The sequence below is a fragment of the Trachurus trachurus genome (assembly GCF_905171665.1).
Source record: "Trachurus trachurus genome assembly, chromosome: 7".
Taxonomy (NCBI): Eukaryota; Metazoa; Chordata; class Actinopteri; order Carangiformes; family Carangidae; genus Trachurus; species Trachurus trachurus.
Genome location: NC_139901.1, coordinates 27,401,236 through 27,415,127, shown reverse-complemented (window position 1 = coordinate 27,415,127; position 13,892 = coordinate 27,401,236). Strand labels below are relative to the sequence as shown.

The 13,892-nt window shown below is 43.5% G+C and overlaps 1 protein-coding gene across 1 annotated transcript in view; it reads right to left on the bottom strand.

Annotated features, from left to right (window-relative positions):
- Positions 1 to 13,892, bottom strand: part of hspg2 (heparan sulfate proteoglycan 2) — a 108,974-nt gene that overhangs the window by 35,472 nt on the left and 59,610 nt on the right. Inside the window, 11 exon segments of the mRNA XM_083975730.1 lie at positions 12 to 104; positions 1,552 to 1,695; positions 2,396 to 2,668; positions 4,500 to 4,538; positions 4,739 to 4,930; positions 5,854 to 5,994; positions 6,101 to 6,165; positions 6,280 to 6,350; positions 12,409 to 12,495; positions 13,207 to 13,334; positions 13,588 to 13,701. Of these exon segments, the coding sequence (XP_083831856.1) occupies positions 12 to 104; positions 1,552 to 1,695; positions 2,396 to 2,668; positions 4,500 to 4,538; positions 4,739 to 4,930; positions 5,854 to 5,994; positions 6,101 to 6,165; positions 6,280 to 6,350; positions 12,409 to 12,495; positions 13,207 to 13,334; positions 13,588 to 13,701 (1,347 nt within the window).

The following is a 13,892-nucleotide window of genomic DNA, read 5'->3' as shown; positions in this document are numbered from 1 at the left end:
AACACACTCACAATGATCTGGACGTCGGGGTCGTCCAGCAGCGTTCCCCTGGAACTGGCCACGTAGGAGATGGTGTATTTGAGTTTTCCTCCGTAAGAGCCGACCTACAGCGGGGTCAGCAAAGGAAGAGGCTCAGTTAACATTAAATCCTGTTTCAACACGTGAGAGAGAGGGCTGAACGATAAAAGAAAAAAAATTATATTACAATTATTTTGGCAGACATTATAATTACAATTTGAGGCAGAATGGTCATCTGAGCATTTCACTGCCAGAAATGATGACAGACTGTTCAGCCCTAATGTTTATTATCATGTCAACAGGCTGCTGAGATTTCATTATAAATGTCTGTATTTCAATGTGGAGAATGCATTTTAATTTACTTGTCATGCAAACACAGCAGCTAATGTGATAAAATCTGCATCTGCTGCTCTTCTGAGCCGCCCTAAACTTTATGGAAGCAGAATGTAAAACGACTGGAGTGGCCTTTTAATGACACCAAAATATATTGAACCCTCCTTGACTGAAGTTTAAAATTACAGACAGTCAAACAGGTTTTAAAGGCAGCGGCACCAAAAACTTTTCACATCAACTGACACAAATTAGAGACAAACAGCTTTTGTCCCATAGTCTGACAGCTAGTTTTTCTTTGAGATGTTTTATTAAAGAAAGCATAGTGAATATTGATTATATGCAATTATATTTTGTTTTATTAAAGGGGAGGAATGTGGTACAGGAAGTTAAGTGGACTGAGAAGTAGGGGCCTGACCGGTTAATCGGCTGATTAGAGCTCTTAGAGAATAATCGTTAATTGGCCAAAAGTTGGCCGATAGACAAACTTTTTTAAAAGCTAAATATTAAAGAGGCTTGTGATGTTGTTAGAATTGTTCATATGGCAATAAAAGTATTTGAAAATAGTAAAATGTTTTGCCTTCAATTTATTTCTTTGTTACAAGCGTTTGAACTATATTTATGGGATCAAAAGCAGCTATTTGATTAAAAAAAAAAGAAATTAAATGCAAAAATTTATCGGCAGATAGAAAAATAGATACATAGGTTTTATTTGTCATTCTTATGCGTCACATAAAAAACAAAATTATGTTTCATACATCCACCATTTGGAGATCAGTGCAGTTAATTTAAACAATAAATACGTAAAACATGGATAAATAAAAACCGTCAGGAATAAAAGAGAATATAAATGATAATTAAAAAGGTGCTCTGAAACCGTTCATGCAGTTCACATCCTTTTGTTAAGGAGTCTAATCACTGTGGGGAAGAAGCTGTTCAACGGATGGTGGTTGTTGCTTTGACACTATACCATCTTCCTGTCTGCATTACTGTGAACATGCTATGAAAAATCCTTATCAGTCCGGCCCTAATGAGGAGGACAGGAGTGTGGACAGGTACGGGTGAGGGACTAAGGAGACAGAAGTGTGACGATGAGGACTGAGGGGAAGTGAGTTAAAGGTGCAGTTATTCATCTGTTAGCTTGTGATCTCCAGGGTTCGACCTGGGGACACCGAGCTGCAGGATCATGGGCACAGTTGTTACCTTATCCCCCGTGAACTGCGCTGGGAGCTGCCAGTAGAGCAGATCATCCTGCTGCAAGCTGAAACCTTTGTAGACCAGAGCGTACTGAGAGAGAGAGAGAGAGGCAGAGGAGGAAAAAGAAAGAGAGAAAGAGAGGCAGCGAGACTAAAACACGGGCCGGCAGAGAAAAAAAGCAAAAGAAGAGTGAAACCTGACAAACTCCTCTAAGTACACGCTCTCTGGTACAAGTGCTCCTAGAAACCCCGGCTGACAGTTTGATAACAGCGTTACAAGTTGTGCCGTGCTTCTGTCTGACAACTTTAACAACAACTTCCACTGTTTTAACGCAGCAGCAACAGCTAAATGACAGAGCACTGTAGAAAAAAAACAATGCTACTTCTCAAGTGGTCAATTACAGCGACAGCAGTTAAGAGTGGGTGGGAGCTGTTTGCTTAACAATGGAAAAATACCACCCAGTCCATCACTGGGATTATGTGAGCGGCCCCCTAACTATGAATTAAACCTGTTCTGCTGCTGCTTCACTAGATCTCATCTTAAGCTTGTACAAGTTTCTGAACAAAACATTAACCACCCTAAACAAACAGAGTGACAGTCTGTTGTTAATTAACTTTGAAAGCTGTGACTCAATCACTGGTCCATGCTGCTGTCTGTCTACCTTGCTGCTGTCCGAAGAAACGCTAGATGAAGAAGAAGAAGTAGAAGAAGTCTTGCTCAGTTTGTTCTTGCTCTGTTGAATCAGACGCCAAAGAGAAACACAAGACAAGACGTCAGCACCAGTTATGAGCGAGAAACAACAAAACAATCCACACACACACCCGTCGTAAAAGTCCGACAGTGGGTATACCTGCAGATGAGGGGCGTGGCCGGGGGAGTAGGGCTGCGGTCTGGTTGGCCTAACTGAAGAGGAGATATCGGACGGAGGAGAGGGGGGGCTCAGGTTACGCAAAGACCATCGGGAGGATGAGGAAGAAGAGGAGGAGGAGGAGGAGGAAGTGGGGACCCGAGAGGAACGGGAAGAGGAGGAAGAGGAGGGGAAGAAAGGAGGAGAACCCGCTCGTCCATTGGAGAAGTTAGAGAAGAGTGCCCAGACCTCATCGTCCAGCTTTCTGACGTCACCCTAGGGAGGCAGGAGAGTGTTGGGGGGGAGGGGGGCACCGGAGATACAGTAACCATGGGAACCGTTTAAAAAAAAAGGGGGCGGTGGTGGAGTGGGGTTTTTAGTTAGTTCTTCAACGTGAAAGGTGAACGTGCTGACTCATGCTTTACAGTCCAAGTCTGTGAGGCCCGGAGGAGCGACAACTCATGCACTGAAGTAATCAGATTACTCAGAGGAACCAGGTTACTTTAAAAGGGATAGTACAAAATTTTGGCAAATTGGCCCATTGCCATAATCGCTATAGTCATAGCAGTAGGTTCGTTACCTTTATTTGTTGGTGCAAGCTATTTTTAGAACGGCGGAGCAGAGCCGCGAGCTGCTCAGAGCTACGCTACGGAGGCTCATGGGATTTCTTGGTTTCCCTCATCAAACTCATCAGATACACAATCCAACAACTCCAGAATGCTCTGGTGGACAAGTTGTGACTTGCACATTCACCACACTATGAGATAATAACAGAACGTTACCAGACAGAGTTGTTTTAGAGGGAAATGCAGAGACTGCTTGCTGAAAAACTGCCCCTGAAGGCAACGCGCATCAGCGGTTTTGCATGAATTTACCTCTAAAACAACTCTGTCTGGTAACGTTCTGTTATTATCTCATAGCGTGGTGAATGTGCAGGTCACAACTTGTCCACCAGAGCGTTTTGGAGTTGTTGGATTGTGTATTTGATGAGTTTGATGAGGGAAACCAAGAAATCCCATTAGCCTCAATAGCGTAGCTCTGAGCAGCTCACGGCTCTGCTCTGCCGTTATAAAAATAGCTTGCACCAACAAATAAAGGTAACGAACCTACTGCTAAGACTATAGCGATTATGGCAATGGGCCAATTTGCCAAAATTTTGTACTATCACTTTAAACCATGTTTTCATGCAACTTTCCAGTCACACTGATAAATCACTTCACTCAACAACGTCTCGATCTCAAGTATTTCTAATTCACTCACATGCAAACAAAGTCACATCTGACAACATGCAACTGTTTATCAAACCAGTGAAACCCTCCATGCTGCTACATCTATGAACCACAAGGACTCTCCACAAGAAACACTGTGCTGCTGTTACTCTGATTAGACGTGCTGCTTATCCTTCACAACAACAACAACAACAACAACAACAATCTCTAACGGTGCCGTTCACAACCCAATACCTGTCTAGCTCTTTTGGATCTGTGGGCGCCTTTACGTTCGGAGGCCATCAGGCTCCAAATGGACGCATCCTTCCTCAGCTGCTCCTCTGGCGAGTTCGAGTCACTCTATTGATGTGGATAAAGCAAGCTGGCTTTGATCACTTTCCTTATCACTGAGCTGATGGCATTTGGGAGTGTTGTGGCAGCGTTATTCGAGCAAAGTTAAACTGTATGAAGCTCTTTAATGGACCATTAATGATCAATCCATTTACAGGGCTCATGTGATGTGGAGCAGAAAGCAATCTGTGTGTTTGTATGTGTGTGTGTGTGTGTGTGTGTGTGTGTGTGTGTGTGTGTGTGTGTGTGTGTGTGTGTGTGTGTGTGTGTGTGTGTGTGTGTGTGTGTGTGTGTGTGTGAGCAGAATGAACTGTGTCGACATGAGTGGTCAAACTGAGGAGACACCGCAAACACAATATCATGCTCCTCACAATAAACTCACTCCACATGAAGAAATAATTGAAACCATAAATCAATTATCCGTAATATGCGCCAAATGGAAAATATATGGCATCCAGTAAATTAAAAATGCCACATGCCAGACAACACTGTACAGAAAACTACAGACAGAGCACCACAGCCACAGCCACTGACTGACAGCACTGTACCTGTTCTCCTCGTCTTGTGCGAGTAAAGAAAGAGTCTTTCTACAAAGAGCGAAAGGTAAAGACACAAGAAGAATGCTTGTAAAAGAAAATAAAAGTTTCACAGAGAAAAAGAAATCTGCACAAATCGGCTTGAAAAGAAAGATCAGAGAGAACAACAGAATAAGAAGTGGTCTACAGGTTTCCGACACCACGATGCGGTTTGGCTGCTTCCGCTGACTTAGCTGCTGTACGATACTGACCTTGTCTCCCTGGAAGGCGCCTGGGAGCTGCCAGTAGTGAGGCTCCTGCCCCAGGTAGTCAAAGTTGCTGTAGGACAGCTGAGAGAAGTCGTTGGAAACCTCCACAGTGAAACCGGTGGAGATGCGGTTGGTGCGCTGGCGGTTCACCAGAGCGAATCCCTGGAACTTTCCCGGAGAAAAGACTGAAGACACCTGGAAGAGCACATTTGGAAAATAAAATAGAATTAAGCACCGGTAAATTGCATAGTAAAGAACAGGTTGTGCACTCTTTAAGACGCCAAAACAATCTGACACCTCCTCTCCCAGAGCAGATGTATTGTTGCTGCATTTGGTTTAGTTGATGAGAGGATTAAATGCATTCTTGAAAGACCCCATCAAGTCATGAATGTATTTTCCCAGCTTTAACCTTTTATCTACATGTTAATTGTTCATTTATGTGTTGATTTTTGCCAAATTCATGTCAGAAAGTTCTTATCCGAGTTATTTTACATGAAAATCTATGTATTTTTTCATCCTGTAAAACAATTTCAGACGTTTGATGACTCATCTGCACTTGGGGACGTTACAAATTTTCTTGAATTTGAAATATAGATCCTGTTCTGTTCCTGTGTGTGTTTCTATTAATTTATCTATTTTAACAGGGACGATACATACAACATCGCCACAAAAAATGGGAAAATGTGATGCATCCAAGATGTCTAGCTTCAGCTCATTTGCAGTATTTGTCCCTGGTCAGGCTTTAGAATAGGATAAAATATACTGAATACAATAAATGCAATGATACAAATACAGTGGATAATACAGTGAATAGGTACCATGAATAAATAAACACAGCTGCAAATTTCAGATTAAAACACAAGTTAAATTTAGCATTAAACATTAGTAAAGTGCTGTATTGACAATGACTTGAGAGAAGTTAATGTTCACTATGGAGCATCAGCCCCATCACAGGGACGAACCTACATTCAGTGCAATTGGCAACCAATCTATATCTGTGAGAAGCCCCCCCTCTAGCTTTGTGTATTTTGCGGAAACATGTAATCATGTGGAACTGCAAAGCACTCTGAGAGCCGTTTCAGGACGTCTTCATGTATTCATTTACTTCTAACCCTCACCAGGTCTCTGTAGTACGTGGAGCTGGAGCACTGCTGAGTGACGCCCATGCAGAAACAGGACAGGCAGCCATCTTTGTTCTCCTGGCTGAGGTGGAAGGTCCCGGCCTTGCAGCTGGAACAAGATGAGCCTTCGACGTTCATCTGTAACAAGCAGCGTCCGGAGAGTGAGATACAAGGCGAAAAGGTTCACGCTCGGATACACAACATGAGAGACATGAGTGACTACAAAGTGTCTTTGTGTGGTCACCTTGCAGCGGCACGCACCACCCGTGCAGATTTCACTCCCTCTTTGGTCACAGTTGTAGCAGTTACCTATGAGAAAGCACATGGGTTACAGAGTGTACCAGCTAGCAACTGAAACAGGAACATTTGCAACTTTTATTAAGATAAAAGAGTTATTTTCATGAACCAGGAGACAAAAAGTACCATTGACTTCATTGTTGCCAACGGTGCATCTCTGTCCCAGCTGAGGGTTGCCAGTGTATCCTGCGGCACATCTGAAATAAAAATAATAAGACAAGGTCTCTGAATAAACGTTTCCAGTCAAGGAGGATACAACTTTTTTTTTTACCACAAGAACAATGTTGGCAGGAAGCTGGGAAGTCTGCAAGAAGTGATACATCTGATGATTTGCGTTGTTTAGGGAGTCGTTTTGACCCAGAGGACACCTCAATTCATGAACAAAGAACTGAGTCATTCAGGCAAGGAAGATTAAAAAAAAACCCTCGTTCCATCCAGGAAGGGCACACACATCTACACCGAAGACTGGTCTAATATTAACACAGACACCCAGATATTTGGTAACTATACAAAGATTCCCATAGAAAAAGATGTTTGCACTTGAGATGGAGGAAGCACAGCCGCCGATAAAACTCTCAACATGTCTCCGATGTTGATTCCATCTCTTACACGAGTGCAGTACCAGCTGAAAAGCCGTCACATAGAAACATTTACATTCACACAGAATAAGAAATTATCACCAGGTTTAAAAAAAAAAAAAAAAAATTAAAATAAAAAGCTTCACAAACACAGAGCTACAAACACAGAACGAAGCAGCAGTGAGCAGAGCTGAGACATCGAGCCGCAGATCAAGATGCGAAGCCGCTAAAGAGGAGAGTCGTCTCTTGATTTTCTGACACAGCGAAAGCGATAATGACTTCCAACCCAAGCAAACAACGCCACTGCCACCAGAGCAAAGGCGAATCCAACAACCACAGGGAACAGGTAACAGGTAGGAGTGAAGGCTGGCTGCCCTGAGTCGGTCTTACCTCACCTGTCCAGGTCCGCAGGGCAATGGCCAACAAAGAGGACTTCCATGATATGAACTTGCTTTAGGAAATCCTATTTAAACTTACTCCCTTAGACACACAGTGGTTTCTAAGGCATGCGGTTACTACAGTCCTTCCTGTCTGTGTGTTGTTTTATAAATTGAAAAGATACATATAATTTTGATTACATAGAAAATGTGAAAATAGATGATCTTGAAAATGCTAAAGTACCAAGGACACAGAGCTCACTATAAAGGATATTATATGACATGACAAACATAATAGTCGTACATCACAATAAAATGACACAATTTCACTACAATTTACATTTTTATTACACTCCTAAAAATTAATAGATATGATTTTGAAAGCTAGGTCTATGTATTCTAACACTTCTTTAAATGATGAGGATATGATCATATACGATGCAGTCAGTCTGTTGATATGTTCAACGCTTCTATCTTAACAACAACAAAAACAACTGGCCAGATTGGTATGGAAATGACTATGGATATTCATGGTCCCCAGCAGATGAATCCAATTGGTTTCAGATGCATTTAACGTTTATTAATTGGGCCATAAATATCACAAGTATATCAAAGGTATACTGTATATAAGGTACCACTTGCAAATAGTTTTCATGCTCCACAGAAGATGATCCCGTCAGATATTAGCCACAAACACACCAAAACCTTTATTTTAATTCTGACCTGATGGTTATCCGGAGCAAGAACATCTACCGAAATTCATTGAGATATTTCAACAAAACTTAACAGAGTCAGAGCATGATAAAAGTCAACAGGCTTTATGCTCTGGCGACCATGAATATCACAGCATAACATATTTCATATAGCAATCCATTCAATAGTTAGTGAGATAATTCAGTCTGAACCAAAGATGTGGACAACAGATCCTTCCCATCCCTTGAGTAACATCACTGGTACAGCTAAAATTAGACATACTAATATAAAAAAAATCTATCAATTAATCTATGAATAACAAAATAAGATTTTTTATTCTAAGGCCACTAGCAGGGTTGGGGATTGTGAGTCTTCTCTACAACGTACTAATTCTTTATCCTTTAAACTTTACACGATAACTAATCTTCATAACACAATAAAATAGCACCTAGCCTTTAGACTGAATATTAACACTTTTGTTCCAAGCGAACCTTGAATCTCCAGTCAGACTTTTACACTGAAAGGTGAAACTAGCCTAAACTTGTAGAGCGTGACATGTAAGTTTTTTTTTTTTACTGTACCATTTGAAACAAATACTGTTAATGGAGGAAACAGGCATAACATACAAACAATCTAAGAAGCGACAGGGGGGTTAAAACTTGAGGTAGTCTAGCTGGCCATAACAACATGGACAAATGTTTACAACATGAGAGGTACTAATGCTAAGCTATCTCTTCATAGCAAGATTTTGTGCAAAGGTTTTGATAACAACATTAAATACACCTCTGAAGCCAATAGTACCAAAAGAAAATAAACCAAAAACACTGAACACGTTTAGCATGACGTTAAACATCTGGAAGGTCCCTCTGCAATAAAACAGTGGCATTAAATTAGTCCCTTCATAAACTTCCATTGTTGTGGTAGCAGTATAAATATCATGATCAGAACCTAGAGATATAAACAATGATTAAAAAAAAACAATTGAATTAAAATGTAAAAAAAAAAAATAACATGGTTAAAGTCGACCCCTAGTCATCAGGGATGATTTTGATAGGAATGGCCAGCCTTCCCAGAACAACATGAAGAGAACCGCCGTGATCTTTTTTGTGCTTTCCGGACGTGTGTTCTCCTTGTAACAGCCTCAGTAGGTCCACAACAGCAGAATTGGAGTTAGTCTTCTTCTTCTTCTGCTGTGGCTTTTTAGCTAGCTTCTTTGCCGTAGTAGTAGTAGTAGTAGGCGTAGTAGTCGTAGCCTTGGTTTTAGCGGGAGTTGATGTCCTTTTCACGGTTGTGGTAACCTTCTTCTTTGCAGTCGTGGCCTTGGTTTTAGGAGTTGTCGCCCGTTTCGCTGTCGTTTTAGACCTTTTTGTTGTGGTGGTCGTTGCAGGTTTTCTCGTTGTTACCGTGTCTCGAGCAGATTTCTTTTTTTCGTTAGAGACCAACTTCTTAGAGTTGTTCTGCATCTTTTTCTCATTCTGGTTTGAATTACTCTTCTGTGGCTTTGTTGACGGTTTTTTCGGAACATCTTCCTTAGGCTTACCGCTCTCCTGAACCGTCGACGGAGTGTCCGATCTCGACACCTTTTTGCTCCCGTTGTTTTTAACGGGCGGTGCAGGATCCCTCTTGTTGGCCTGGTCCGATTGTTTACGCAGCTGATGGTTTTTTCTTGCAGGGTTTGGTTTGTGTGATGGCGGCTCCAGTTGGAACTTAGTGACCGTTGCCTCCTCTTTGACTCTTGGCTTCGGTTTTGTTTGACTTGGCCGTGAAGCCCGTTTAGCCGTCACAGCGAGCTTCCTGCCCTCTGGCCTCTTCGGTTCAGGCTTCTGCGTAGTTCTAGGTTTAATTTTAGATGCCGTCCTCGGTTTACTCAACGTTGTTTTTAACTTTGTTGTAGGACTCGTTGAGGCTTGCCTTTTGGATGACCTGGTGACCGATCGAGGCTTTGTAGTATTCTTATTTGGCTTGGCAGTGGTTGTTAGTTTGAGTTTCCTATCGCTCTGAGGAGAAGCGGAGGTGTGTTTGATTGCGGGGAGGCCTGGGGTAGGTATGCTTTTTGGCACAGTGGCTTTCCTGGTGAGTGGTGTTTCTGTCGGTATGACTCTGACTGTGGACACTGGAGGCCGAGTAGTTGAGTGCTTTGGTACGGCGATGACCGTCGTGATCGGCGGCAGAAGCCTCCTCTCTTGGGGCAAACGTCTTGTACGTTTAATCTTATTCATCTCCTGAGCCAGGGCGGTGAAGCCGTCGATCAGGATCTCCAGCCTTCCCTCCAGCCTGCTCAGACGGGACTCCATGTCCGTGTAGCTCTTCTCCAGCTCGTTCACCTTCTTGTTCTTCTCTCCGGCCGCGTGGATGGCGACGAGCTCCTTCAGCTGGGAGTTGAGTTCGCTCTGCTGGTCCTCCATGCTACGAATGCTGTCCTTCATATCCAGAGTGTTGCGCTCCAGCATGCTCAGGCGCTGGTTGAAGGTGTTCAGGTGAACCCGGAGCAGATGCTGGAAGCTGGAGTGTCTCGTCTCCGGGCTGGGCGTGAAGCGAGGCGAGAGTCTGGACGTGGATCTGCTGGGCGGTGGGGCCGAGACGGCTTTAATGGGCTGGCTAGTGCGACGGTTAGCTGCGGTGGACAGCAGAGCTCTAGTCGGGATGACGGTGGTTCCTAAGGTGGTAACACTGTCTTCATCATCATCCCCGCTGCCGTACGGCGTTATCTCTTTCTCCCAGCTGAAATTGAACACAGCTTCAGCTCCACATGCCACAGGTAGGAAGCCCTCTATCTGCTTCTCCAGGAACAGGTCCCCACAACTGTCAGCCGAGGGCTTCTCTTCTCTTAACATCAAAACAGCAGAATCAGGCATGATGCAGGCAGAGACGTTAAAAAAAATAATGAATCATTTATCAAGTTGTGTCTCGCACCCAAGTCACCTCGTTCATCTTTGCCCCTCGGAGCGGCAAAGATTCATTAGCCAGAGACAGGAGTCCTCATAAATGCCACATCTACATTTATGTCGTAGAGACCCAGAAAAACAATTTTTTTTTGGTCTGCACGCAGACAGAAATCACAACGAGCCAACACCTTGAAAAAATTCACTACCAGCAAAGCGCAAAAGCTGAAGCAGGAAGCGACCTGAGCTGAGAGGAGCTTTTGGAGTGAAAGCAAAAAGGCAGAGGAAAGCAAGAGTGAGATATAAAGCCGACTAAACTCCTGAAAGGTTTCCTGAGGACATTCAGCTCTGTTCTCTCTACAACCAAACAATACAATCATAGTGATGATATTTTCAGTGCCACCAGAGGCCCCTCATTGAGTCTTAAAGGAGAATTCCGGTCATTTTTGACCCCTAAATCGTTGTCCTGATGGTCACTCAGTCTTGGAGGGAGCAAAAAACGGCACTAAAATTGATGCAGGCAAACCAGAGTTACACCATGGCTACCCGGCTCTCGGGTTAGCGACAACGCTAACCCATGGGGGCAATTCTTTCAACCACAACAAACACTCAGAAAACAATCAAATATCTATGGTACATGACTTGAATCCTTACGAGACACCACTGAACTCATATAGTGTACAGAATAAACAGTATAAACTTTGTGTTTTTGCGTGTAATCAAACATCCTGGAAAGACATTACTATCCGATCGCACAGCGCCTGCTCTCCCCGCCACAGAAACAAACACCTTTTCCTTGTTGTGATGATTTCTTTACAAAAATGAACACAGTGCAGTGCAGTGGTAATGTCCAAAATATCTCCGACCATTTATTTTGTAAAGAAATCATCACAACAAGGAAAAGTATTTGTTTCTGTGGCGGGGAGAGCAGGCGCTCTGCGATCGGATATAATGTCTTTCCAGGACGTTTCAGAGTTCGGCTATCTGAGGTGATGACTACATGCAAAAACACAAAACTGTACACTATATAAGTTCAGTGGTGTCTCGTAAGGATTCGAGGCATGTATCATAGATATTTGATTGTTTTTTGAGTGTTTGTTGTGGTTGAAAGAATTGCCCCTATGGGTTAGCGTTGTCGCTATCCCATAGCCATGGTGTAACTCCGGTTTGCCTGCATCAATTTTAGTGGCGTTTTTTGCTCCCCCCAACACTGGGTGACCATCAGGAAAACGATTTAGAGGTAAAAAAAAATGGCCGGAATTCTCCTTCAATGGTACCGCAGGAGAAAACAACATCTGACAGCAGATCTGGGGGAAAAAAACAAAAAAAAACAGGACAAACAAAGACCTTCACATGTACTTCAGAATGGGTGGCACCGGTTTGCAACTCCCATCCCTCCTCTGACACCACTCAATCACAACTGCCTCGGAAAAAACAAAACAAAGAGAGATGCGAACCACAGACATGCCAGTTTCCCTTTCCTGCGAGTGAAACCAGTAGTGGGTGCCAGTGCCAGTGCCAGCCTCCTCCTCCTCCTCCTCCTCCTCCTCCTCACCCACTGCCATCCGCTGACCTTGCTGCCAATCGCCCCCCACCCACCCCCACCTCCCCAACCCACCTACAAACACTGCGCAGTGTCCAGACCAGCCTGACAGGAAGACAGAGCGGTGAAGAGGGGGGAAAATAGAAACAGAAGGAAAAAGAAAAGGTGGGAGGTGTTTTTACCTTTCACAGCGGCGGCCACTGTATCCAGGTGGACAGCTGTCGCAGGTCGGCTGCCCGTCGGACTCCAGGTAACAGGTCGGGGAGAATCTACGGCAACAAGAGGCCCGGTCAGGATTCATACACAGTTGTATGTCTGGTTGTTGTGATGCATTTAGGATGTGTTTGTGCACGTGCATGTATGTTCTGCCTTCTTGTCCACTTAATTTCTTGTATGCATATTTATTTTGTTTGATGAAGTTTTGGTAACACTTGACTTGAATAGGTATTCATAAGATTGACATAACACTGTCATAACCATGACATAACAGCTGTCATAAACATCAATGAATACTTCTGACAGCTGTCGTTAAGTGTCATTCGGTAAGTTATGTCACTTTTGATGCAAAGTTGACATTATTTGAGATGTCCTTGTTATGAGAACTTGACATCATTTTTTAAAGTTTGGCAATTACATAGGTCTGCTATGACAGTTTAAATTGTCTTTATGTCAAGTTGTCAGAACAAAAATATCTCAAACAATGTCAACTTTGCATTAAAAGTGACATAACTTACCGAATGACACTTAACCACAGCTGTATTCATTGATGTTTATGACAGCTGTTATGACAGTGTTATGTCAATCTTATGAATACCTATTCAAGTAAAGTGTTACCGAAGTTTTTTATTGTTTGATTGGGTCTTTTTTTCTCATTTTTATTTGGAAATTATTTTGTAATTTTGCTCTATAAATAAATGTATCATTAGTACAACTTCTGATTCAGAGTGACTTTAACAGAAGATTTGCAGACATGAACTCACTGGTTGCTGGATGTGGTTCCAGGACAGGGGCAGGGCTGGCAGGCCTGAGCACCGCCTGTTACAGGGTTTCCGTAGAAACCAGGCTGACAGCGTTCGCACCTTGGCCCAGCGGTGTTGTGGAGACATTGCTGTTGGTCAGGACACACACACACATATTAAGGAGGAGAAGAAGAAGAAGGAGGAGGAGGAGGAGGAGAGGTGAGATCCATGGAACAGTTGACTGTGTGTTTCCACAAGTTGGAAATCGCCACAAAACCATTAGTGCATTCCACAACAGAGATCAAAGCTTGTTCGACGCTGGCAAAGGAGCAAGAAAAAGAGAGAGAGAGAGAGAGAGAGTGAGGGGGAGGAAGAGGGAGGAAGAGTAGCTTGAGAACCTACCAGACACCTGCCAGTCTCTGGGTCGCAGCTGCTGGCGTGACCGTTGCAGTCGCATCTCTCGCAGGTGCCCAGGTAGAGGCCGGAGCTGGTCCGGGTGTAACCGTCATCGCACTCCTGCAACACGGAAAAGGGGAAAAACACCTCGGGGTGAGAGACAAGTAACGACAGAGAGGAGAGGAATACGTCTTTGTTCCAAAGCTGTGCAGCAGAGAGACAGACTGCAATTATCATCATGGACTGTAATGGAAAGCAAGACACCACGCCGCACCTAACAAGCTACGGCACAACTCTACTAAAGTAAACTA